Source organism: Myxocyprinus asiaticus, chromosome 19 (genome assembly GCF_019703515.2).
Source record: "Myxocyprinus asiaticus isolate MX2 ecotype Aquarium Trade chromosome 19, UBuf_Myxa_2, whole genome shotgun sequence".
Classification (NCBI taxonomy): Eukaryota; Metazoa; Chordata; class Actinopteri; order Cypriniformes; family Catostomidae; genus Myxocyprinus; species Myxocyprinus asiaticus.
The window spans coordinates 26,064,331-26,091,762 of NC_059362.1; the positions used below are offsets into that span (position 1 = coordinate 26,064,331).

At 38.6% G+C, this 27,432-nt stretch overlaps 1 protein-coding gene across 1 annotated transcript in view; it reads left to right on the forward strand.

Annotated features, from left to right (window-relative positions):
- The window catches only part of LOC127409952 (nesprin-1-like), a 195,613-nt gene that overhangs the window by 53,606 nt on the left and 114,575 nt on the right, over positions 1 to 27,432 (forward strand). Inside the window, exons 43-55 of the mRNA XM_051644943.1 lie at positions 971 to 1,153; positions 1,305 to 1,406; positions 1,513 to 1,716; positions 2,017 to 2,224; positions 4,380 to 4,492; positions 5,177 to 5,379; positions 7,133 to 7,294; positions 7,517 to 7,793; positions 10,510 to 10,682; positions 11,517 to 11,826; positions 11,932 to 12,096; positions 14,496 to 14,855; positions 16,037 to 16,173. Coding sequence (XP_051500903.1) covers positions 971 to 1,153; positions 1,305 to 1,406; positions 1,513 to 1,716; positions 2,017 to 2,224; positions 4,380 to 4,492; positions 5,177 to 5,379; positions 7,133 to 7,294; positions 7,517 to 7,793; positions 10,510 to 10,682; positions 11,517 to 11,826; positions 11,932 to 12,096; positions 14,496 to 14,855; positions 16,037 to 16,173 — 2,597 coding nt within the window. The remainder of the gene's footprint in view (positions 1 to 970; positions 1,154 to 1,304; positions 1,407 to 1,512; positions 1,717 to 2,016; positions 2,225 to 4,379; positions 4,493 to 5,176; positions 5,380 to 7,132; positions 7,295 to 7,516; positions 7,794 to 10,509; positions 10,683 to 11,516; positions 11,827 to 11,931; positions 12,097 to 14,495; positions 14,856 to 16,036; positions 16,174 to 27,432) is intronic.

Sequence of the window (27,432 nt, forward strand, 5' to 3'; positions counted from 1 at the left end):
ACTGGAGACTGTGAATCAGAATCGATTACAGTCACTTTAAAAGAGAAAAACATCATTTGATGGCGATTACACACCTGATAACATTAGTGGAAGTGAACAGAACTGCTTATATCATCTCATAACACACTCACTATGATGCTGTGAACTATTTATTTAATATCACCTTTACTAAGACCTTAAGGAATACATAAATAAATTAATGTTAAGTTAATAGCTTTAATTTACTTTGGAGCAAATTTAGGTGTCCTTTTTGATGTTATAAATGTTCATTTGGGAATGAGGAATGACACACTTTAATCCATAACATGTTCTTCTCGAGATTTCTTTAAAAATTAAAAAAAGAAAAAAAAATTTTTCTAACTGCTCAAACACACATTACTCCCATAGACTCTCATTGGAAAAAAGCAAGCGCTTGTCAGAGAAATGGCGCGTGGCAAAAGTTGCTAAGATAGGATTAGTCAGAAATGCTTTTAGGTTGGGTCTTATGGTCAATTTACACCTGGAAATAAACAGATGTTTAAGGATTTTGAAAAATGTTGTCTTTAAAGCAAATGGGAGACATTCCAAATACTAAGACATTTTCAAATTCATGTTAATTTTTCACTTCAACTGTTCACTTAAATTGTATTTTGCTGATAATTAAATTCATGAAATAAAAGTTGTATTCAGTTAGAAAAATTGAAAATTAAACCTTTTTCACTCCCTGCTACAAAGACCAGCTTAACCAACATGCAATTCCCATGCTGGTCTAGGCTTGTTTATGCTGTTTAGTGCTTGTTTGGTGCTGGTCTAGCTGGTGGACCAGGTTAGCCATGCTTTTAACTCGCAAAACGTTGCTGGTGAAACTGATTGGCCAGCATGATCTATCTTATGCAATGTTGGTCTTTTCAGCAGGGCTAGTGGTCTCAGACTTTTGGACCCCACTGTACAGTATATGATGCATTTATGACCAATGTATGTCATTGTCCAGATCTCTGAGAGGATGGATGCAGACATCAGTCTATTGACTCGTTCCCTTGAGCTGTGGAATGAGATTAATAAAATGGCTAATGACATAGTGTGTTGGAGTGCCATCTTTGTTAGTGAGCTCAGTGAGGGAACCGCCAGTCTCCTATCCACTTATAACATGGAGGAGTGCCTCGCTAAGTTTAAGGTGAGGTCCATTTAGTCATCCAAAACTAAATGCATTGTTTGGTTAACTTTAGGTTAAACTTAAGTTCTAACCTTTCAAAGGAAACATAAGATAACATGACCCAGAAAAGTGTTCATTACGAAAGACCACTATAATTTTTGTCTGTGTACAGCTGGAGTTGGACGGTAAGAATGAGGAACTAAAGATCTTGCAGGAGAAGATGACTGAGCTACAGGAAATGATTAAAACCCAGCACACGCACAATGAATTGCAGGTAATCTTCTTACAATGACAGCATAAAGACTTAATATCTACCATACAGTATAAAGGCAATGGTTAAACTCAACATATGTCTTGAATGTTTTTTTTGTTGTTTTGAGGTGATGGCTGCAGATCTGCGAAAGCAGATTTCCCACACTGCAGAGGTGTATGAACAGACCAGAGCCATGTATAAAGACTTCAACTCCCAGAGGCAGCAGCTCGAAGACCTAATTTCCCAGATTTCAGAGCAGCTGAAGACCTCAGAGGACTCGCTGTCAGAGTTTTCAACATCATCTGACCCAGAGAATTTTGTTAAGATTAAAGTAAGTGAATTGTATGGAATATTATTAAATGTAGAGGCTGGATTCTGCATTTACCTCCCATTCTCATCATCAGTTAAACTTAACCAGTACTAGCTGTCTATCTCATTCCCCAGTAGGCTAAGCGAGTGTAAATGTTGTGTAATGGTGTGCATTCTGGTACAGAAACGTTTTATCATGAAATTCCCTTTGAGTTATCCAACCCACTTAGTAAATCAGTTCATTTAAGCAAGGATCTTGATTACCATTTAACATTCGATTGAAAAGAGTATTTATACTATATATCACTCCCTGTTTTTGTAGGAGATTGAGAGGTCGCAGAAAGAGTTGGAGGTCAGTCTGGACATTGCAGGTGAGTCTCTCAGGGCATTGTGTAGAACGTACCCATCTCAGCACCTGACCCTGTTGGGTGATGCCATCTCTCACCTGGTCAAGAGGAATGAGGATGTGACGCAACGCCGCAGCCAGATCCTGGGGTCACTTCAGGACACTCTACTGCAGGACTTTAATGGTGAGTGATGTTTAGTTATACAGAGTATACCTACTGCATATGGGTGTTTCTTTAACTGTGGGTGCTTTTGGCCCTGTAGACTTTTAGAAAATAAACTCCTTTAAAACATACTCTTCATTCTGTATTTGGCTACTAATAATGTTCAACAGTGTGTAAACATGCTTCACAGAATAATTTTGTCATTATTTCTGAAAGGCACGAAATTTTCCACCAGGTTGTCATTTCCACCACATCTTAAATAATTTTGTAGTCTGATAACATTCTGTGGTGGAAATTGCATTTGAAACATTTTTGAAGCATTTTGATACCTTTTGTGATATTTACTTTGATTTTCTTTGTAGTTTTCACACATTACATAAAGCATGTTCTTTACTGACACTGTTGTCTTCTAGGTTACAAAGTACACTAACTTAAAAATACAAAACAAATAACACCTTATTATTGGCAAAATTTGTTGGTTATGGTGGAAATATTGCCACAACTTAGGAACTGTTGTAATTTTTGTAAGAATTTAAATAAATCATAAACATTTAAAAATTATATTTTTATGATGAATTTCATGTTTTAAGATTGAAAGTCTGAAAAGTTTGAAAAGAATAAACTATGAAAAATTAAATATATAGGCATGGTTAAAAAATTTAGCAAAAAGAAAAAAGCAGAAATCTGTTAAAAGTTGAAATCTTTATAAGATGAAATTTCAATCAGCAGCATTTGTTGTGTATTGTTGATTACCACAAAAATTAATTTAGACTTTTCCCCCCTTTTCTTAAAAAAAGCAAAAATCTGGGTTCCAGTGAGGCACTTACAGTGGAAGTGAATGGGGCCAATACGTAAACAGTAAAATACTCACTGTTTCAGAAGTATAGCCATATGATTTAAACAATATGTGTGTTAACATGATTTTAGTTTTAAAAAATGGCTTACTAACCTTTTCTGTAGAAAGTCAGTGCTGGGTAGAGTATTTCTGAATTGTAATCTGGAACTGATTACAAATTACATTACTAAAGTTGTAGTTGATTATGTAAACTCTTGGATTACATTTAAGGTAATCTAATTGGATTGCTTTTGGATTACTTTTGGATAACTTCTGACCTAATTCTATTTTATTTGATGTCACATGTATTTGAGTAGGATAAGCTTGTACCATTTTGACATACTGTTGCTGAAATGCATTACAAAATCTTAATGGATCAAAATATAAGAATTGATATGATTTGTTTTGGTGTGTTTTTTTCTTTCTGAGCAAAATAAAAAAAGGAATTACAGTGTTCTTTGGCATTAAAATTTTGGCATTACATGTGTGGTAACAATCAGTGTCACAAACAAAAATTCTCAAAAGTTGTTGCAAAGCACATTCCTGTAAATTTATGTAGCCAACTACAAAAGCAATTTACGAAACTTTACCGCGCTAATGCAATCGGTTCAGCATTTATGTGTGGATTCCTGCTCCATCTTCAGTGTAATTATGGCTGGTGGCTAGTATCAGGTCTGTGTGTGCATTTCCACATCTGCCACCAACCCAAACCCTAAACCCTAAAACAACTGTTAAAATGAGGATCTAAACAACTTTACAGCTCAAAAAATACACTAGTTTTAATAGAAGAATTAATGTTAGTGCTTCCATAAAATTATAAGCTTCCCATTTCTGCCTTTAAACCCTCCAAATATTTGTCCTATTCACTTTCATTGTAAGTACCGTACTGTAACCTTGATTTTTGCTTTTTTTTGTTTTTTTTTTTAAATAAAAAGGAGGGATGAGTCAAACATTTTTTTGCGGCAATCAACATTATGCCACAAATGCAGTCGATTTGAGCTTAACTTGTATTGAACCCAGAATATTTCATTAAAGCCACTTACCGTTAAAGTGGTTCATGAATAGTTGATAATATGTTTTGTATTATTTATGTTTGTTTGAAATGATTCTCTAAAAGCATGACTGCCACACACCTGTGCCTCAGATGCTACTTCTCCCACTGACATTATGACAACTCCCAATGGAATTGGATGAGGCTGGTTACTAAGAGAACAGAGAGTCGTTCCATTCGTATACACCTACACAGTCCATCTGGCCACATACAGTACAACAACAGCTCACATATTCTACGTCTTCTTATGGACTGTCTTTCTCCCTATGTTTTCTTTTTTACTTTTGCAGAGAAAGCACAAGCCTTTCACGGCTGGCTCTCTGAGCTGAAGGCAGGAATTAAGGACTGCTTTGAGCAAACAGTAGATGCTCTTGCCATTTCATCCAAGCAACAGCAGCTCAAGGTAGCATTAAACTAAAAATGAAGAAGCCATGTAATTAAATATTGAACCAGAGAAAAGCAATAAGGCAACTTTTTCAAATCAGTAGTTTAAAGGAGAATTTCACCCAAAGATGAAAATTCTGTCATCATTTACCCACCCTCGTGTTTCAAAACCTGCGGAACACAAGATAAGTTATTTATAGTATAGCAGAATGTCCAAGCTGCTCTTTTCCATACAATGAAAGTGAGTGGTGACACAGTTGTCAAGCAAAATTTTCAAGGCAAGATATTCAGTGAATGACATCTCAAATTTCAGTCTGTTCTTCATACAAAGCAATCATATAGCTTCAGAAGAAACAAAGCATGAGTCGTATGGAACATTTTTATGATGCTTTTATGTCCTTTTTGGAGCTTGACAGACCCAGGTCTCCATATTCATTGTATGGACAAGAACAGCATGAACATTCTTCAAAACTTCTTCTTTTGTGCTACACTGAAAAAAGTCATAAGGGTTTGGTGAATAAATGATGACAGAATTTTCAAGGTTTTAACAATAAAGCACTTGGTCAGATATGTATATACTGTATGTCAATATACAAACTTCATTCAGTGGGGTTTTATTCTGGATTTGAAATTTGGGATTAACAATGGTTCATTGCTGTATTTCCCAAATGAAATATTATTACTTTATCCCTTCTTTCTTTAGATTGCACTAGAGGAAGTGGTGGAGGTTGAGGAGTGCTTGGCCAGTGTGTGTGAGGACGGAGAGATACTCTTGTTGCATTTGAATAAAGGTGGCAAAGGCATACAGGAGAAAATGGACTCTTGTCAACATGCCTTGGATATATTTGTTGGGGAATGTAGACAGCGGCAACTGTCTCTGGAAGAAAGTGCCAACCTGTTAAATGGGTAAGAAACCACACAGAGTGTTATCTATGTGTTTGCTGAACATTAAATCTCAAAACTAAACATTGATTTGGTCTTTGCTGACAGCTTTCACTAAAATAATAAATAAAAATAGTTCAGGTATTATCTCCCTATCATACACAAAAGTATCAGTGTTAAGTGGGGTTCTGGCATGAGCTCTGTAAAGGCCAAATCAAATTCTTTCACACCAAACTTTTTATGGACCTTGCTTTGTGTACAGGGGCATTGTCATGCTAAAACATAAACAGGCACTCCCCAAACATTTGCCACAAAGCTGGAAGCACACAATCTGTAGAATGTCTCTGGATGCTGCAGCATTGCATTGATATTTGTCTTCACTGGGATTAGAATGTGGTGTCCACATACTTTTACTGTGTTGTGTATATTTTAGGGATGTGCTGATTAACGACTAATTTCACTGATGTTTAAATGGAATATTTAACAGGCATATTTATTGAAATCAATTGAATGAATAGTGCAGGACCAATAGAGCAACCCAACCTGTTCTAAAACGGAATTCACCATGTAAAAGTTACTTAACATAGGCTATTTAAACAGTCAGGACATTGTTGAAAATAATTAACAGGTAGACTAAGGCAAATCTATGAGAGAGAAAGAAATGCGCTGAAAAGTTGCGTGTATTTCATGACGTGCAGACGTGCAGCTGTTTGGTAAAGAACGTTAACCAATAACAGTTACGATGTAAAAAAAAAAAAAAGTAGATATGGGATAGAAAAAATAGGCCTGTGATGTAGCCTACAATAAACCTAATTTATTCTAAACATGACATGCACACAGAATAAAAGATAGTTTAACACGTTTAGCAGTTGGCACCTCATTGAAACCAGCCTTCTTAATCAGCAGATTTAAAAAATGGCATATATAGCCTAAAACAGTTATTTTCAAGGCTACTTACTCAAAAGCATACATTTTTAGTAAAATTAACACGCGGACATGGTCCTGTGAAAGACGGGACTTGACTCACATGAGGAGGCTATCCTGCACCTCAGAAAGCCTGCACAAAAATGTACAAGCACACACAGATGTATAGAAGACTCAAATGTGAAAACATCCATAGGCATTTTCAAACATTTGGAAATCCGATTCCTGCACCAACACTGAAGTGATTTCATAGCTACTTTGCTGAGTTTGCTTGTTTAGCAAGAGGACATTTTCCTGCATGCTCCACGAGTGAGAGAGGGAAGAAGCACCCACAGCCTGAGATTAAATTAAACTTTGTATCTGCTCCAGATATCCTCTTTTTAAAAAAAATATTTGTATTATTTTGTTATTAACAATTTTTATTGATTCCATTCACAAAATATATAAACATAACATAAAATACAGAATCAAATTATATACATTAGGCCCCTCCCCCCGACCCAACACAAACATGCACTACAGTGATTATAATTAATTAGAACATAAAAAAGTATATTTTCAAAAAACAAGAAATATTTGTATTATTAATTCTATTTAAAATATGTAACATTAATATGACAGTAATTTAAGTGCAGCCTCTGTAAAAATATAAAGCCAAACGTAAATGTGTCAAAATGATAATCAGTTTAATGGGGGGAAATATTAACCGACTAGTAATTCCAGTGTTGGCTAGCCACATCAGAACCGTTTAGTCGACTAGTCTCGCACCTCCCTTGTATATTTGAAAGAAATTGAAATAAAATTGAAATAAATTTAATTGAACTTAAATGTGTGTTCCCTCTCTCTTCTTGAGGTATGAAACGTGTGTGGTAGAGCTGAGAGACTGGCTGCAGCAGCTGGAGGCGAGACTGAAGACAGATGCTCCTCTGTGGAGTGAGAGTGAGTCAGAAGCCCCTCACTGTTCTGAAGAGCTGAAAAGAGTAGAGGAAATCCACAGAGAGCTGCTGATGAGGAGGTACATATGGACAATCTGCTTGCATGTTTATATGACAACATGTGTAACAGTATGTGAGAATGTTCAGAATATAAGGTGATTATGAGTTGGCACATGTATTTACTTTGTCAGCATGTGTTTGTGTTTGTATGTCTGATTGTCAAGTACATGAAGCACTTTACATCGAACAATCACCAGCATTTATAAACTGAATATCGGCTGGTTGTATCTTCTCTTTCAAAGAGCATCTCTTGAACGTCTGTGTCAGTCCTCTCTCACCCTGAAAAAAGGAAGATCTGGATCGGATCAGAACAGCGTGGCATCAGAGTTGCTCTCAAACTATGAGGCTGTGCTGCAGAGTGCCAGAGGTCAACTCCATAGCCTGCAGGAGTACCAGATGTTCAAAGAGGCGCTAAAGGCAGTGGAAGCCTGGCTAAAAGATGTTGAGGGAAAGTTGGAGAAACTGGAGAACACAGAGGGGAATAAAAAGGAGGTGGAAAAGAAACTGGAGCAAGCACAGGTACATGCAGGAAGATCTTAGGAAACCTCTTAGGAAAATCTAAAATACTGGTGGAATCATGTGTTTTGATGTCATTAGGATGCCATAGATGAAGATATTTTGATGCTGTAATGTGGACTAAAAATATTACTTTTATAGTATCTTAGAATTGATACTCTACATAAAAAAGATACAGTACTGTACAAAGGTTTTAGGCACTTGTGAAAAATGTTGCATAGTGAGGATTTCTTCAAAAATAGTGCCATAATTAGTTTTCATTTTTCAATTAACATCATCCAAAGTCTAGTAAACATAAAAAAAGCTAAATCGATATTTGGTGTGACCAACTTTGCCTTCAAAACAGCACCAATTCTCCTAGGTACACCTGGACACAGTTTTTCTTGGTTGTTGGCAGAAAGGATGTTTCAAGCTTTTTGGAGAATTCCCCACAGTTCTTCTTTATATTTAGGCTGTCTCAATTGCTTCTGTCTCTTCATGTAATCCCAGACAGACTCAATGTTCAGTTGGGGTCTCTGTGGGGCCATGCCATCTCTTGCAGGGCTACATGTTCTTCTATTCTATTTGCAGAAGAATGTTTGGGAGTCTAAAATGTATATTACCTATTGACACACTACAGCTAAAGATATAAAAAAACATCTTAAGACAAATGTTTTTGTTAAACATCTTATAAGCCTAAAACTTTTGCACAGTACTGTATATATACAGTGATCCCCCCAAAAAATTTCCTTAAGCAAGTATGAATTGAAAATAACTTTTTGTATCTTTTCAAACACAATTTAATTTTCAATCTTTTATCTATCTATCTATCTATCTATCTATCTATCTATCTATCTATCTATCTATCTATCTATCTATCTATCTGTCTGTATGTCTATCTATCTATCTATCTATCTGTCTGTCTGTCTGTCTGTCTGCCTGCCTGTCTATCTAATGTATTGTGGCATTTCTATTTAATATGTATCATAACATTTAAATAAAGAAATAAGCTTTTTGACTGATTGCTTCTATAAAATGGTTGCAACAGCAGTATGATAAAAGTCACTAATATTCAATAAATTATTAAATGTATTAAAGGGATAGATCTCCCAAATATAAAACCACCCTCATGCCATCCCAGGTGTGTATGACTTTCTTTTTTCTGCAGAACTCAAACAATGATTTTTAGAAGAATATCTCTGTTGGTCCTTACAATGCAAGTGAATGGTGACCAGACATTTGAAGCTCCAAAAATCACATTAAGGCAGCATAAAAGTAATCCATATGAATCCAGTGGTTTAATCCATGTCTTCAGAAGCGATATGTTAGGTGTGGGTGAGAAACAGATCAATATTTAAGTCCTTTTTTACCATAAATCTCCAGTTTCACTTTCAAAATGTGAAAGAATGTGAAAGTGAAAGTTGAGATTCGAACCAGTCTGGCCATTCTCTGTTGACCTCTCTCATCAACAAGGCATTTCCATCAACAGAACAGCTGCTCACTGGATGTTTTTTGTTTTTGGCACCATTCTCTATACACTCTAGAGACTGTTGTGCATGAAAACCCCAGGAGATCAGCAGTTACAGAAATACTCAAACCAGTCCATCTGGCACCAACAATCATGCCACGCTCCAAATCACTGAGATCAAATTTTTCCCCCATTCTGATGGTTGATATGAACATTAACTGAAGCTCCTGACCCTTATCTGCATGATTTTATGCACTGCACTGCTGCCACACGATTTTCTGATTAGATAATTGCATGGATGATTGTCGGTGCCAGATGGGCTGGTTTGAGTATTTTTATAACTGCTGATCTCCTGGGATTTTCATGCACAACAGTCTCTAGAATTTACACAGAATGGTGCCAAAAACAAAAAACATCCAGTGAGCGGCAGTTCTGTGGACGGAAATGCCTTGCTGATGAGAGAAGTCAACAGAGAATGGCCAGACTGGTTTGAACTGACAAAGTCTACGGTAACTCAGATAACCCCTCTGTACAACCGTGGTGAGAAGAATATCATCTCATAATGCTGTTCTGAGATGTGTGTTGGTGCTGTTTTGGCAGCATGAGGGGGACCTACACAATATTAGGCAAGTGGTTTTAATGTTGTGACTGATTGGTGTATTTTAAACTACTTGAGTCATATGGATTACTTTTATGCTGCCTTTATATGCTTTTTGGAGTTTTAAAGGTACGGTTACCATTCCCTTGCGTTGTATGGACCTACAGAGCTGAGATATTCTTCTAAAAATCTTCTTTTGTGTTTCACCAGAAGAAAGATAGTCATATACATCTGGGATGGCATGAGGGTGAGTAAATGAGAGAATTTTCATTTTTGGGTGAACTATTCCTTTAATATTTATAATCATAACTAACCATTTTTGCACCAAGGAATACAATTCATAATCTTAACTTTAGACTGTTTACAATTGCCAAGTGCTGTTGTATCTGTAGCAACTTTGCACATAAATATAGAATTTGTGGTCAATTGTGCATTTATCAGCATTTTACAATGGCTTCAAATGCACCTTAACCAATCAGAATTTAGAAACATAACTATCCGTTTTATAAACTGAATTCAATATTTTTGGCCATCCGACAACACTAAGCCCATGAATGTGGTTTACATGTAACATTCAACTGACATTCCCCCAGTACTGTTAAAGTGATATTTTTAGAATGGTTCGTCAGTATTTATGCAGTAGCTGTCACTTGTCTTTGTTTCCTCTTATCCAGGACATCCTGCTTATGAAGGGAGAGGGCGAGGTGAAGCTCAACATGGCGGCTGGGAAGGCAGAGCTGGTCATCAAGAGCAACGGAGAGGTGGGACGGGGAGTGATCTGCTCTAAGCTTCAGGAAGCTGAAGATGCATGGGCGGCACTGCTTTTGAGAGCCATGAGTTGCCACAGGTGTTGTGACTGTGTGCCCTATTGACCTCAATTAACTCAGTGACTTGATTATAAGAACTTAGCTTACTTAATGACAATTGGTGTAGAAGTTAAGGTATATTTTTAGTCGAATTAGAATGGAAATGAACATGTCCATGGGAAACAGCAATAGTAATATAATTACAAGGGCCATTTGAGGTATTTTGGGTCAAGAGAGATAGGAGAGAGAGCATGGTGGTCTGTTTTTAAATTGGCAAGTGTGCTTGACTGCAGGTGCCAGCCACCTGGGCTTTTATTTAGTTAAACTCATCATCACTATGGCAACCATGTTATTATTCGGCACTATCAGTTTCAATTAACACCAAGGGTGTAATGATGGAGCTGTTTTTTCGAATTATATGCCAAATAATTTGGTCATGGTTTGATAGTGATGTTCATATTGTTTAATTACAAAAGTGTGTTCAAGGGTACATAGAGGTCATTGATATATACCGTAACATGTAAAATCTGGGATTCAAAGTCTAATTTAAACCTGGTAATAAACAGAACATTTTAGGATTTTGAAATGTTTTTTTTTTTTTATTGTGTATTTTTATTCTAGGACCCTAATCAAATAATTAATTTGTTTCATTGACCATGTCTACTCCTTTGTATGAAAGGTCAGATGCATAGAAGCTTTTTCACAAGTGGTCTCTGACTTTTGGACCCCACTGTATATACTGTACATAAAACATAGGACATATAAAGGATATGTAGGATTCTAGGTATATGATGCTATAATCCTATAAACACATATATACACATTTAAATCGCAATATATGTGTCTGTCTCTGTATTTGTCATTCCTGTATTTAGTCGATTGGAGTGGACCGTTAATCAGTGGGATTTGTTTGTGGAGTCTCGAGCACAGCTGCAGAGATGGCTGGAGGGTGTCGGGCTGGAGGTTAAAGGTCCTCTTGAGCCCCAACTTGGACTCAGGGAGAAACGAAAGCAACTGGAGAGATTGCGCTTGCTGTCATCAGATGTGGAGGACCACCAAGGAGCACTGTGCTATCTGGAGGAGAGTGCAGCCGAACTTTATAAACGCACTGGAGACCCCGTCTTTAAGGAGGAAGAAATGGTTCTCCTTAGGGCACAATTTGAGGATGTCAAAGCTGCAGCAGAGGTGTATTGTAAATGCCTGTTAGATGGTTGAGGTGTAATTGTGAGTTAATTACTTAGTTGTTATATTAAAATTTAAATGAGTTAATTAATATTTTGTCCTATTTAGGAGAGAGTCAGACTCTCAGAGGATGTTGTCCTTGAGCATAAGAAGTACATGGAAACAATAAGGGAGCTCACTGATTGGCTCATGGTGGTGGGGGAGGAGCTTCAGCAATGCTCTGACCCATCTGGTGACACTCCCACCTTAAGTCGGAAGTTGACTGAAATTTGGGTAAGAAAATTCAATTATCGATTTATTATGTTTATATATAAAAAACTTTTGTGTATAAAAAACACATCTGCCTAAAATAGCCTTCCAAATCTTTATGAACTTGAAAATGGAGGGCTGTAATTTAAATATATTTAGTTGAATTTCATAACTTGCAATCAAAGCTATTACACATTAATTAAATGTACCATATACTGTGAACAAGCTTGTATTCTCTCAAAGGGCTTCTTGACAACCTATGTGGAAAATAATTGAGAGCAACTGTATATTCTTTTTTTTCCACATTTATAAACAAATTTTTTTTATCTTTCAATATTATGAAAGGAGGGAAATGAATAAGAACAAATCCATTCTTTGTGCCACTCTGTGTGTGTGTGTGTGTGTGTGTGTGTGTGTGTGTGTGTATGTGTGTGTGTGTGTGTGTGTGTGTGTGCATGCATGTGTATGTATGTGTGAATGTGAATGTATGAACACTTATGTGGGTGGGGGAAGAGAATGGTGTACATTTAATTCCAAGGTCATACTTTTTGCATTGTATGCTCTCACTGGACTATAGATCAATGGATGGATGCAGGTTCTTAGTTTTTACTCGTTTAATGAAAGTGCTGTATTTCTGTGCTGATTGGCTTGTTACACCTTTTGCTTATCCATTTAACACTTTGTTAGGATACGGGGTGTGTTTTAGATGAGAATGAAAATGAGAGTGAGAAAGAAGGGACCAGAGGCACTGAGAGAGCAATAAGAGGCATTAAGAAAGGGGGAGAAAGGATAAATGCCGGAGAATTGGTGTGAAATTTCTATGCTTTTTGCACCTTTCTCCCAGGATACTCAGTGCCAGCCAGAGAGAATAGGAGAATGGTAAACAGGAGAATAACACTGAAGGAGCACTTCAAATAAATAGTATTCAAATAAATGCTTTTAATCGCTTTTCAATTTTTTAATCAGCTTAACCCTTAAATGCATGGGTGTTTTGCCAAACATTATTGCATACTCAGGTCTTTAGAGACCTGGCACATATATTGTATATCACAGATGGATCTACAAAATACCCAGATAGTGTCAAATTTTCAAAACATTTTCAAAACAATTAGAAAATAACAGAATAGGATATATTCAGATATATTTTGATGTTTTATTTTTCATATATCAAACAGATGAGACAACAAATATAGAACAGGATTCATTACTTCCACGCTGAAATTTCATGAGATGCAACTGGCTGTCAAACACATATTGAGCTACACATAACACATAATCTACACAAGATACACATATGGGCACTTTCTGAGTCTAAATAGATGCACAACTTACATAATTTCAATAGTACACAAAAATGATAATAGTCATATCTGTTCATGTGTTACACTTGCTATAGTTTACTTCCACATTGTGTCTTCATCAAATAGCAATGTCAAATGTTAATCAAGTCAATCGCCGACACATCAGCGCCACCTTGAGTAAGAAATAACATGTATAATACTGTATGTATGTGTACATAATGGAATACTGATAATTCACCATTGTCACGGACTATCAATGTGATATAGTCATTTGTATGAATATATATATCACTCATTTGTCTAATAATCAAAGAAATATATATCCTGTGATAGTAAACTTATATAGATATGAAATAATCATAAAAATATGATTTACTGAAGCACAAAAACAAAAAAAAGAAAGAAGAAAAAATATATATATTTATTTATTTTTTGTTTATTTATTTATTTTTACACTATTCAGAAGAGAGGGGTTGAGGAAAACTAAAGAGGTGTGGGCATAATTCCAAAAAAATGGATGAGGTATAGGGGATGGAATGAGGTCCCGGGTCACTAAAGACCCAAGGTATGCATTGAATAAAGGGTGTAAATGGCATCTGTTTATTATAGAAAAAGAGCTACTGCACATAGTTATTTTTAAAATCTTCAGGGCTTTGTATAGAGAACTGTTATCTGTTATGTCTGATATAAAATGTATTTACTTTTACTGTCTATTTTTCCCCCCCGTTTAATATCATGTGCTTGGTGACCAATTTGTATGATTGGTGAAATAATTTATAAAAAATAGCCTATTATTATTAATTATGAATGAATGATAAATAAATACATTCTTAAAACTGGGATGTGAGAAAATTACACTGAGGCGGAGAAAGTAGAGAGTCATGTATGAAGACAACGTTAAGAGATATTTACATGAGCGAGACAGGTGAAGAGGAGCGTTCATTCTCTTAAGAGTGAGAAACCTAGAGCCGATGTGAGGAAGGACGGAGTTTTTGCCGCGCTGAACAGACCGCCGTGAGAATCACGAGCGGCGACAGGCAGCAACTGATGCCGCAGTTTCCGTAGCAACTTACACTCCCCTCTCTCCTTCTCACTCACGCGTTCCCTCCCTTCCTCCTTCAGGAGCTATTGGAGCGCGGCGCGTGCGAGGGGCGCGAGCGGCTGCGGCGCGTGCGGCTGAGCGCGGAGAGAGCCGGAAGGCACACGGCGGCGGCGGGCTGCGAGCTGATGGATGGAGAGGTGGCGGCTCTGGCTCGAGCCCTGCACCAGTGGGAGGGAGCATCGCTACGAGCTCGCGACGCACTGGAGACGGCTGTGGCCGCGGCGACAGGGGCCGAGCGTGAGCGCAAGCGGCTGACAGCGCAGCTAGAGGGAGAAATGGAGAAGCTGGAGGTACAACTGAAGGAGTGGAGCGAAGGACTGAGCAGCGCGGAGCGGAGGAATAGCGGAGCTGCGGCGGTTGAGGGATGGACGGTCGCCAAGGTAATGAGAGATAAGAGCACAGGAGGGAGGGGGTGTATAAGGTAAAAGGTATTTAATTAGAGTATAGATGACGAATTGTGTTTATGTAAGCTCTAACACAAACACATGCATTTGTAAAGTCAACAGCACAAACATTTACCTAGTCTTACTCATTTAACACAGTTCATCCGTTTATCATTGTAACGCACGCTCATTTACAAGGTTATATCAATTAAAGGGCACAGAATGGCCTATAAACAGACAGTATGTGTGCAATGTAGAAAGGACAGTTACAGCTCTCTTTTTGGTTTCCTTGTTTTCTCTCTATATGGCTCTCCCACTTTCTCATAAACTACTGTATAGTGAGTCGTGATATAATATGCTTTCCTGCTGCTGAGATTGTTTTTACTCCCATCTGCCTCTCGCTGCTTAGATAATTGAAAAAGGAGTGCACATTTTTTCCCTTTTCTTTCTTTTTAATGGTGCTCATTCTCAAGCCCCTCACAGTTTCCCTCTTTTTTACTTTCTCTCATCCCTTGTTTCCGGTGTCCGGACTTGTTTGTGTTACACGCTCGTTTGCGCGGCTTAGGCTCCTCAACATCTGACAGCTGACTCCCACCGGGAGCGGGAGAGAGAGGAGGAGGAGAATGTGAGAGGAGGAGGGAGGGAGGGACAGAGAGAGTGAGAACGCAAGTGAGAGAACATGTCAAAGGCGGGAGGAAAGAGAGACGCAGAAGAGTGTGAAAGAGAGGGTGAACTGCTGCATGTGAAGTGGGAGACAGGGAGGAGAGAGAGAAGGAAGAGGAGGAGAGAAATTGGAGGAGGAAGTGTTCTATAGGGGGAAGTCAGGGAAGTATTTCCCTCTGTTTTTTAAAGATAGGGTCAGAGGGAGGCTGGAAGTAAATAGAGAGAGAGGCACAGCTTTGGCTCTGTGTTATCTCAGGCATGTTCGAAGAAGTGGGAAGGCTCCCTGGACTCATTGAAGAACAGAAATGCTTTTGTAAGAGGTTCTGTCTCTGCCTTTGATTTGAATGGAGCTATGTGTTAGTGCTTAAGTGTGTGTGTGTGTGTGTGTGTGTGTGTGTGTGTGTGCAAGAAGGAGCCTCAAGCCTATTAATGAGATTTCGGGCATCAAGCGTGGCCTCTGCATTGACACTCACCCCAGCTGTGTGTGTGTGTGTGTGTGTGTGTGTGTGTGTCAGGGTGTTCTGGAGGGGCTTCAGACAGCCGAAGTTATGGAAGAGAAGCTGAAGGCGCAGCTCAATGAGCTGTGTGGCTTTTCCAGTGATCTGGGTTCTCAGTCGGACAGAGTCAGCGCTCTTATCAAGCTACACAACAGGTGAGTGCGGACATGCACACATTATGCACAAGGTTGAATGTTTTCAGATCAAATGGTCACAATCTGTTTTATTTTAACATTTAATTCCATGAAAAATATGTTTACACTTTGCAGACAAAGTTTCTCACAGAGCTTCTCACTCCATAAATGTCCCCACTGCTTACTTTACGTGTCTGTTTATTTTATTTTTTTTGACATTCATGCACACTTTTTAAAATGTTGAATTTTGTTCAACACCTTTATTGACAGTAAATACTGTAGAGATCATATGACATTATAAAGAACATTGTAAAGGACATACAGTATGTTGAAATGCCATGCCCGTTATTTCACCAAGTAGCATATGTTCATGGAGCAACATACTTGTTGATCCTGGAACAACATTTCTATTAACCAATCAGTTCTTAGGGTTAGATTTAGGGTTAATATTGGGTTAGGCTTAGGGTTAGGGGCTTGTACATTATTCCTATCAAGGTGTAATTTCCCAATTTTTATAGTTTAGGTGTAGGGATAGGGTTAGGTCTGTTTCTTTGTCAACATTTTTTTTTCCAGGACCAACAAAAGATGTTGATCCAAGAACACATCCTAGTTGGCACTATCATGGACCATTGCAGTGCAATAAAGAAGTGTTACAAAATATTAAGCAAATAATTTATGAATAATGTTACAACAATTATTAATAATAACTACAGTAACAAAAAATAAAAAAATATCAGTGGTTCCGTTTAATTCTGTAAAAACTAGGGGTGTTCCGATACCAATACTGGTATTGGAATCAGGTCTGATACCATGCTCATGTACTTGTACTCGTGTTCGTAAAAATGCTCTGATACCAAAAATTTATACTATCTGATGTATGAATGTCATTCCGCAAATATTCAGAGCACAAATTAAAATCACGTTTTGTCCTAGTGAGATTATTTAACCGCAAAAGCTGCGATTTATTGAGATAAATATGTAGTTTGCATGTGCTGCGTGCTTCAAATGTGAGTGTTTGTGGATGTGTGGAGCCGGTATTATGACAACATAAAGACACACAGTGCTCATACCTTTTAGAAGCAACTTGACTCATACACAGAAAACACCATCATGAGCATCGGGCGCCTTGTTTGTAGCAGATGACAATGAGCAGAGCGCTAATTCAGTTTGTTGTGTGAGGCACATACAGGCTACATACAGTATTTATTTAATTAAATAGCAGCCTTTTGTGGTTTAGTAATCACTTTGAATCAAATAGCAACCGGCTTTTCCGGATTGAGAAGCTACCGTCATAACACAGAAACACTTCAAAATAAAAGTTCAGCCAAAATAAAAGCTCAATTTAAAGGGAAAAACGTACAATAGAAATAGATCACTATTGTATAGTTATGTAATATTCACTGTAATACTACTACTATTTCTAATAAATCAATAGTAATAGTATTATATTTAAGCAATATCTCACATCTGTGATGTACTGTTATGCAGAACTTTATTTATCAAAAATAACTCCAATGTTGTATTTTGGATTTTGCTGTGAGGTTCTGTAAAAAAGCACTTCATTTGATAAAAATAATACAATATTATGTTGAAAATTTTCATTTTTCATTTGATTAAAGTTTTAATGAATGCATTTATTTAAGCACCATTTGATGATAAAATTGAAATAAACTGTTGATATGGAATAAAAAATAAAATAAAAAATCAGGTATCGAACTCTGTATCGGCGAGTACCAAAATAAAATTAAAAAAAGTAACGGTACTCATACTCATTTTCAAAACAGTGGTATCAGGACATCCCTAGTAAAAACAGTAGAATAATTAAATGTATTATATGATACAGAAATTAAAGAGTTAGTAATAGTAGTAGAAGTCTTCATTAAAATGGGCAATTTGGGTGCAACATGAGACTTTATATAAAACAAGACATACAGTTAAGACACATACTTAAAAACATATATTAACAACAACAAAACATAAAACAGCAACCATGGAAAACATAGAAAATAAGTAACATCAATCATCAGCCATAAACATTTTAAAAAAATAAAAAAGGGAGACACATTATGAATTCAATAAACTTATTGCAGTGGGTATAAAGGAATGCTTATATTGGTTGCAATTAATTTTAGGCATCCTATAGCGTTTGCCAGAATGAAGGTTTTGTGGTTTTGATCACAAATAATGGCCCTGGCTTTCTTCAAAAACAAAAACAAAAATCTATCAAAAGCATTTGACAAGCCAATCTGTTTTGATCCTATAATTTTAACACTTTGATTAACAATGGCATTTAATACATTTTTATGTTTGATATAAACCAGCAGCAAATGCAAAAACAAAATATAGCTGCAAGCAGTGATGACGGGCCCAAGCACCACTGGTCCATTTCCACCTGGTGGCAAGTTGGACACATGCATTTGGCATTTAACATTATTCTAAACAATTTTGAAGCAATTTGGGGAAATACAAGAGGACTATTTTAAAGTCTGTTGTAAGAGCCACACTTCCTGCTGCCAGGTGGTGGCGCTATGACCGTGTCACATCCATGTGATTAGCCCCCAAGACTAAACATACATCTCAATTTTGATCTAAATCACACATTGCACACAGAAGATATGAGACACTTCCTGTTTCCCATTTTTGCCATTAATTTATGAATCATGAATCCCCTAGGAGGAGTATTTAAAAGTTCAGAGACTGCAAAATTAAAAAAAATCAACAATGGCCAACTTCCTGTTGGGTGGACCTATTGACTATAATTAAGAAAGTTGTCTGGCTTGATGAGGACTATATATGTACCAAATTTGGTGACTAGGTCAAAATAGGGGTGCTACAGAGGCCGTCTTACATGCCCATTTAAACCTGTTAACTGTCACTGGCCAACAGGTGGACCATTTGAGGGTGGCTAAAAAACAAATGCTTTGTTTTATATCAGAAACATCAATTTTAAATTGTTAAAAGAGTGCATTTTTAAAACATGCGACAAGTGAGCGACAGTAGGCTACTTGTGTTTCATGTTCTCTGCTTATGATCCAATCCAATGATTGAAGAAAAAACAGCATGCATTTCATTAGGCTCTTTGAGATGGGCAAGTTCTGCGCAGAACCGATCACCGATGATCACCGACAGGTGCATGCCTGTTAGAAATCTGTCCGACTTGCCCATGATATCATGACCACGTATGCCAAAAATACTCCCGCGAGAGCAAGGTGGCCGCATTTGTAGCAGACAAGCGGCACAGTTACATTTTCCGAGCTGTGCGAACTGCAAGCACGATGGCAAATGACTTGCTGATGACATAGCTTAATGCTCATTGGCTTAAACAACCTTGATGTTTTGTTCTCTTTTAAAATGTTTGATTTTTTATCTCTAATAATATGTTTTTATGTGTATAAATTATGTGTGAATATGTGATTGGTATCATTTTCCTGAAATATTTAAAATACGTGTCTTTATTAAACAAAAAAATTATGAAAAGACGTCTTATGTGGGGAATTAAATAACAGGTACATTGAGTGTTTTGTTCATCATATTTATTTTCATTAAAAAGCAACATAATTTAAATTGCATCCACTTTATTAACAACAAAGCACTTGAACGTGAATCATGCGATATCTGCCTTTGATCTCATAGCAGCTGATCTACTACGAGAAGAGAGAACTGTACAACTTGACAGCTCTTATTTCACTCCTCCCCAGACTGCACCAGCCTGCTCTCGTCTACTTTCAAGGAAGGGCATTTGACATCTCAAACTGAGCCTAACATGAGGGTCCACTGATGAAAATGGATTTTATCCAAAACATAGAAAACGGGGTAACTGGGGAAAAAACCCGACTGATCCTCTATTTTTATGTTATCATGTAATCAAAAATGTCTAATTTCAATAAAATATCGATCCTTATGAATTTTTATGCTATCAAAATCAATCGCTGTGCTTGAAATCGTTCACCTTTTTCCTATATAGTGAAATGCAGTGTGTGCACTATATCTCAGCAGTGAGTGAACAAAATGAGTGAGTGAATTCGGACTCTGACGTATACACCGAGCGTCAGAGCTCTGGGGCTGTCGCAGAAACAACGTCACATATGAACTTTTAAAATACTTGGGCCACAGTTTAACAAGCATCTTAACATCTTGCACCACCATCCACCCCTTACCTGACACAGTCATTAAAATTCAAAGGTGTCTTTCTCAAGAGGGCTCTTACCGGCTGTAAAAGCAGATTCCTATTTTTTTCCTTACATGGGAAAGATTTGAACTAAAAAAAGTGTTTGAATTTATTAATTTCCAGGATTGTACATCATACAAGTGGAAATCCGCTTGTGTTTCCTCCAGAAATTATTTTGAAAAAAAATCTTTATGTAGTAATCACAAACGACTGTGATTGTTGCAACCTGTTCCTTGTTGAGAAAAGGAACAGTTGTCACATGACAACGCTCCCCACGTGCATTTATTCGCCGCCTCAGAAGAGGTCGGACAATAATTTATATATTAATAATGATACTGAGAATGTTTAATAGTCATTTAAAGCTACACTATGTAATTTATTAATTTTTTTTTTTAAATAACAAAATGTTATTAATGAGAGAGTGCAGCAAAAATCCATCTTCCAAACCATGTATTTACCCAAATACACTTTGATAAACCTATAATAATTATATTATATTATAAATATTTTAGAGCTGTCGGGATGGATTTTGCGGGAAATTGCATACATACAGTATGTCATTCGCCCATCATATCCATACACAGAGAAAATAAGATCTGGCTACTGTAGCACACGTGTGGGAGTAGCTGAAGCTTAAAGTTTGTTGTCACAACGAGCAAGAAAAATTGACCATGGATCATTCAAAACGGTAAACCTCCAGGGAATCATTTTGTAAAAACAAAGGAACCTCGAACAGAGCAGAGTCTACAAGCAAAAAGGGAAAGCGACAGAGTTCGTAATAAAACCCGAATCAACATCGGCTTGGCTTTTCAGAGATGCTGACATCTCAGAGATCTGAAAGTATATAAAAGTGACCCAGAGAGGGTCTTTGTTTTTTCTTACTCATCAGGTAAGATATTTTATTGATATCAGGGTTTCCGCGGGTCCTTAAAAAGTCTTAAATTTACTTTTTAAAATTTAAGGCCATAAAAAGTCTTAAATATCTTAAATAAATTACAAGAAGTCTTAAATTTTGTTTGCTGAGGTCTTAAATTTTGGGAATCTGCGTGAGTGAAAATCATCCTCTCTCTCTCTCTCTCTCTCTCTCTCTCTCTCTCTCGTGCATCCATCATTTAGCAGCTGACGCTTGAGTTTAGTGTGAGCGTGCAGGGAAGTGCATTTTTACTGAACTTACGATGTTACACATGTATAAACCTTCATAAACCCGTTAATCAGAAGTGCAAATGCCGTTATTTTGCGTCTCTGTAAGTGTAACATCTGAGCAGTCTCCTGCCCACCAGAGGGAGCCCTCACCTGAATTCTGAACTGTCACTTCCTGTTTCCTGCCACATCAGTTCCTGTAATGTCATTTCCTGTTTGCCTAGTATATAAGCCATGCATGCTCATTCCCATATTGTGAAGTATTGCCAGATCATTGCCTTTTTGCCTAGTGTTTTGACCTGTTTGTTTTGACTTCTCTTTTGGATCTCCCCTTTTGCCTGTTTGCCTGGTTGGACTGCTTTACTGTGTTTTTGACCTCACTGCCTGTTTTTCTGACACTGTGTTTGGATTTTGATGGACTGTTTGAATAAACATCCGCATATGGATTCTTCCTCGGCTTCCGCCTCCTCATCATTACAGAATACTTCACCTACTATGAATCCAGCGGAAGTTTCTCAGCTTCAAGCGGCGTTCGCTTATCAGAGCGAAATGCTGAAGAACTACCAAGAGCAGCTCAACAAACTGCAGTCGGCAAACGATCATTTGACCCACTATATTCGATCGCTTCCTTCGGCTACACCACCAACGGTAAGACTGGTGTTGCCAGACAAGATTGATGGCTCTGCAGGACAATGTCGTGGTTTTATCAGACAAGCACGCATTTATGTTGAAAGCCAGAGAGATCAGTTTCAAAGTGAAGCAAGTAAATGCACTTTTCTGATGTCATTGTTATCTGGTAAAGCGATTGATTGGGCTGCAGCGGTTTGGGAGACGGATTCACAGTTTCGTTCCTCCTTTGCATACTTCTTACAACTACTCAGAGATGTGTTTGAATATCCCGAGGGGGGAAAGATATTTCCACACAATTGTTACACGTCTCAAGGCAACCGTACCGCTGCAGATTTCGCTATTGAATTTAGAACCCTTGCTGCTCAAAGTGGATGGAATGATGTGTCTCTAAGGGCTGTTTTCAAACAGAGTTTAAACCTTGAGCTTCAGACGGAACTGGCCTGCAAGGATGAGGATTTAACATTCTCTGAGTTTGTTACTATGGCCATCAAGATAGATAACCTGTTGAGAAACAGTCCTAAGAGGAAATCTGCTCATCTGCCTCACACACACTTCCTTACTACACCAACCGTCAACCAAGAACCCATGCAAATAGGCTATGCACATCTATCTGATGAACTCGACGCCGCCAACATGATCTGTGTTTTTACTGCGGTGAAGCAGGCCACTGTAACGTCGAGTGCCCACACAAAGTCGGGAGAGCCACCACTACTACCAGATGGGGGAGTGTTAATCAATGCTCTCTTCAGATTTCAAAATCGTTGTTGATTCCTGTTCAGCTGACTACAAAAAATGGTCCCATTACCTTGACTGCGTTGATTGACTCTGGTGCTGCTCTGAATTTGATCAACAAAGATATTGTCAAGAAATACAGTCTACCTACGTTACCTTGTGTTCCCACAATTTGCATCACTAATGTCAACAATAAACCCATTGAGGGAGGTATCACCTGACAAACTGCACCTGCACAGCTACAGATTGGTCTGTTCCATAGTGAAAACATATCACTCTACATCATTGACTCACCCAGGTATGAAATCATCCTTGGACATCCATGGTTATCTGTTCACGATCCTGTACTATCATGGTATCATGGAGAACTGTCTCACTGGTCCAAATTCTGCCTCACCCATTGCATGAACATCAATATGCCAAGACCATGTCTCGCCACGAGTGTTGAGAGTCCGTTCACTGCCCCAGTCCCAAAATTCCTGCCTGCTATCACGACTACTTAGAGGTATTCAGCAAATCCAAAGCTACACAGCTACCACCACACCGCCCCTGGGATTGCACCATCGACCTTCTGCCCAATGCCATGCCACCTAAGAGTAAAGTCTACCCACTATCGCGTCAAGAATCTCAAGCCATGGAAGATTACATCGAAGAGGCTATTAACTCTGGATTCATTCGACCTTCAACCTCACCAGCAGCAGCAGGTTTCTTCTTCGTTGAGAAGAAGGATGGAGGTCTACGACCATGCATTGATTATCGTGGACTTAACAACGTGATGGTAAAATTCCGCTATCCGCTCCCTCTTGTTCCTGCTGCCCTGGAACAACTTCGTGAAGCAAAGATATACACCAAGTTAGATTTAAGAAGCGCTTATAATCTCATCCGGATTAAGGAAGGTGATGAGTGGAAGACTGCATTTCACACCACCAGAGGTCACTATGAGTACTTGGTGATGCCGTTTGGGCTAGCCAACGCGGCAGCTGTGTTTCAGTCATTCATTAACGATATCTTCAGAGACATCTTGAACCAGTATGTTATTGCCTACATTGACGATATCCTGATTTACTCAAAGTCAGAAGCTGAACACATTGAACATGTCCAAAACATCCTTTCTCGTCTTCTTAAGCATCAACTCTATGTAAAAGTTGAGAAATGTGAGTTCCATGTTCAGAAAACAATGTTCTTGGGATATCACATAAGTCATCAGGGAGTGGAGATGGACACTACCAAGATCCAGGCAGTCACAGAATGGCCCAAACCATCCACAATCAAGGAACTTCAAAGATTTCTAGGTTTTGCCAACTTCTACCGGCGTTTCATCAGGAATTACAGCATGATCGCCTCTCCTTTGACGTCTCTTATGAGAGGGAAACCATCCAAGTTAAAGTGGACAAACGAAGCCACCATCGCCTTCACAAAACTCAAGTCAAGTTTTACTTCAGCACCTATCCTGAAACACCCTGACCCTAACCTCCCATTTGTAGTGGAGGTGGATGCATCTGACTGCGGAATTGTAGCAGTACTGTCACAGCGTCAGGGTCAACCAGCTAAGTTGTACCCGTGTGCATTTTTTTCAAGAAAACTCACTTCTGCCGAAAGAAACTATGATGTTGGAAATAAGGAGTTACTGTCCATGAAAGCTGCGACAGAGGAGTGGAGACACTGGTTGGAGGGAGCCATTCACCCGTTCCAGGTTATCACTGATCACAAAAATCTTGTATGTAAAGAGTGCCAAGAGACTAAACTCACGTCAGGCCAGATGGTCACTGTTCTTTTCAAGATTCCAATTTACTGTGACATATCGCCCAGGAAGTAAGAATAGCAAGGCAGATGCCCTCTCCAGATGCCATGACCCTCCTCCAAGTTCATTCTCCTGAACCCATTCTCCCTTCTTCTGTAATTATCGCTCCTGTGAACTGGGACATCATGAAGGAGATCCAAAGAGCCATGCAGCAAAATCCTCCGCCTGCTATGTGTCCCCTGAACAAACAATATGTTCCCCAGGAACTACGACAACGGGTCATGCAATGGGTTCATACCTCCATCACCTCAGGTCATCCAGGTATCTCACGCACAATCAAATTAATCCACAACGCTTTCTGGTGGTCAACGATGAACAGAGATGTAACTGATTACGTGAAAGCCTGCCAAGTTTGTGCACAATCGAAGACCCCCAAGGAACTGCCATCTGGTCTTCTGCAACCACTACCCATCCCGCAACGTCCATGGTCTCACCTGTCAATAGACTTTGTTACTGATCTCCCTCCATCCGAAAATTTCACAACAATTCTTGTTATCATTGATAGATTCTCCAAGTCTTGCCGTCTTATTCCCCTCAAGGGTCTGCCAACCGCCATGGAAACGGCTCAAGCCCTGTTTCACCAGGTTTTCTGCATCTATGGTTTACCTGAAGACATCGTCTCTGATCGGGGGACTCAATTCACATCTCAGGTGTGGAAAGCCTTCTGCCGACAATTAGACATCAATGTGAGTCTGACGTCAGGATATCACCCCCAGTCAAACGGTCAAGTCGAGAGACTGAATCAAGAAATCGGTAGATATCTGAGAACATACTGTAGCCGGGAACAGAATCGGTGGGCAGAGTTCTTGCCATGGGCAGAATATGCACAGAATTCATTAACCCATGCCTCTACAGGACTAACCCCATTCCAATGCGTGCTAGGATATCAACCTCCTTTGTTTCCGTGGTCTGGCGAACCTTCCTCTGTTCCTGCGGTCAACGACTGGATACGTTGTAGCTAGAGGGTATGGGATAGCGCTCATGTCCATTTTCAAAGAGCCGTACGAAGGCAAGAACTCCAGGCTAACCGAAGACGGCGCCCACATCCTCGCTACCAACCGGGACAGAGGGTCTGGCTCTCTACGAGGGACATCAAGTTACGTCTGCCGAGCAGGAAGCTCAGCCCAAGGTATTTTGGCCCATTCAAAATCGTAAAACAGATAAATGAGTTTACATTCTGATATTCTGGACCCCTCACTCATAGAGGAATTTCATCGAGCCAGTCCAGACCGCCCAGTGCCACGACCACGGGGACGTCCACGCCGAGCGCCAGGAGTCGCTCCTGGGGGGGGGGGGGGGTTCTGTAACATCTGAGCGGTCTCCTGCCCACCAGAGGGAGCCCTCACCTGAATTCTGAACTGTCACTTCCTGTTTCCTGCCACATCAGTTCCTGTAATGTCATTTCCTGTTTGCCTAGTATATAAGCCATGCATGCTCATTCCCATATTGCGAAGTATTGCCAGATCATCTGCCTTACCAAGTGTTTATATCATTGCCTTATTGCCTAGTGTTTTGACCTGTTTGTTTTGACTTCTCTTTTGGATCTCCCCTTTTGCCTGGTTGGACTGCTTTACTATGTTTTTGACCTCACTGCCTGTTTTTCTGACACTGTGTTTGGATTTTGATGGACTGTTTGAATAAACATCCGCATATGGATTCTTCCTCGGCTTCCGCCTCCTCATCATTACAGTAAGCGAGCGATGCGCTAACACTATCGCTCCTGTTTATAGTCGACAAAGCTGTCAATGTGACAATTTGCAAGCGCGCGAGGTTGGAGCGGTCTTGACGCCTTTCAAATCATGGCGCTTCCTTATTTTACATCACCTTTGACAAGAATTGTAAAGCTAACAGAACTACTCAGCTGCAGAGTTACACCTGTTATATCTCTCATCTCCATCTCTCTAAATCTGACATATACAGGTATTTTCTCTGCCATCTGAATCAGTCAATTTAAAAAAATGTGTAATATACAAAACAATAATATAATTATATAAAATTAATAATATACATAATATGAAAATATTTTTAAAGTGTAACAGTTTAAAGTGTTTTTGGATCGTTCTGCAGACAAAACATTGGAAAAATCTCTTTTCAAGAACACTCAGTAGACAAAAAACTCCAGACAACATGAGTTGTGGAAAATCAGATGGGATATTGGAGCCATATTTATACCGTGCATGCCATTGAAGAGACTGTAAGTCTATCCCTCACAGCTTCATCTCCATTCCCATTAAAAATCAAACATGGCGCTATTGTGAATAATCCCATACAAAAATGTCAGCGCATGCGCAGTAAGTGTTGACTGTTGTGTTAGATTTGACAGATTAGATGATTAAACGAAAGTATGACACACAACCATCATAAATACAAACATATTCTTAGCGATACAATTACTATAATAAAATGAGTTAATAACAAACATGTAATCATGTTCGCTATAAATTTTTGCTGCAAAGTTGTGAGTTGAAATGATCTCAATCCAGTCAGCTCTGTTGTTGGCTTGAAGCCACAGCAGTCAACTAGAGCCCTCGGAATCATTTTTCAACAACGTAAACCAATAAAAGTTTACTTTTTACGCATGGTTTTTGCCACCACTTCTGTGTTTGACATAAGCGGTGACATTGCCAAAGCACTGGTCTATTGCGTCACGTCTTGCTGGAAAGCAAGTGACTAAAGAGAAGGGTCACAATATAGGCTACATACTTTAGGCTACGTGCATTCTTAATGAATTAATTTAGAGTTTTAATGTTGTATTAACTTATTTAAAAAAAGGAAACACATAAATGCACAATAAAATATAAAAAACATG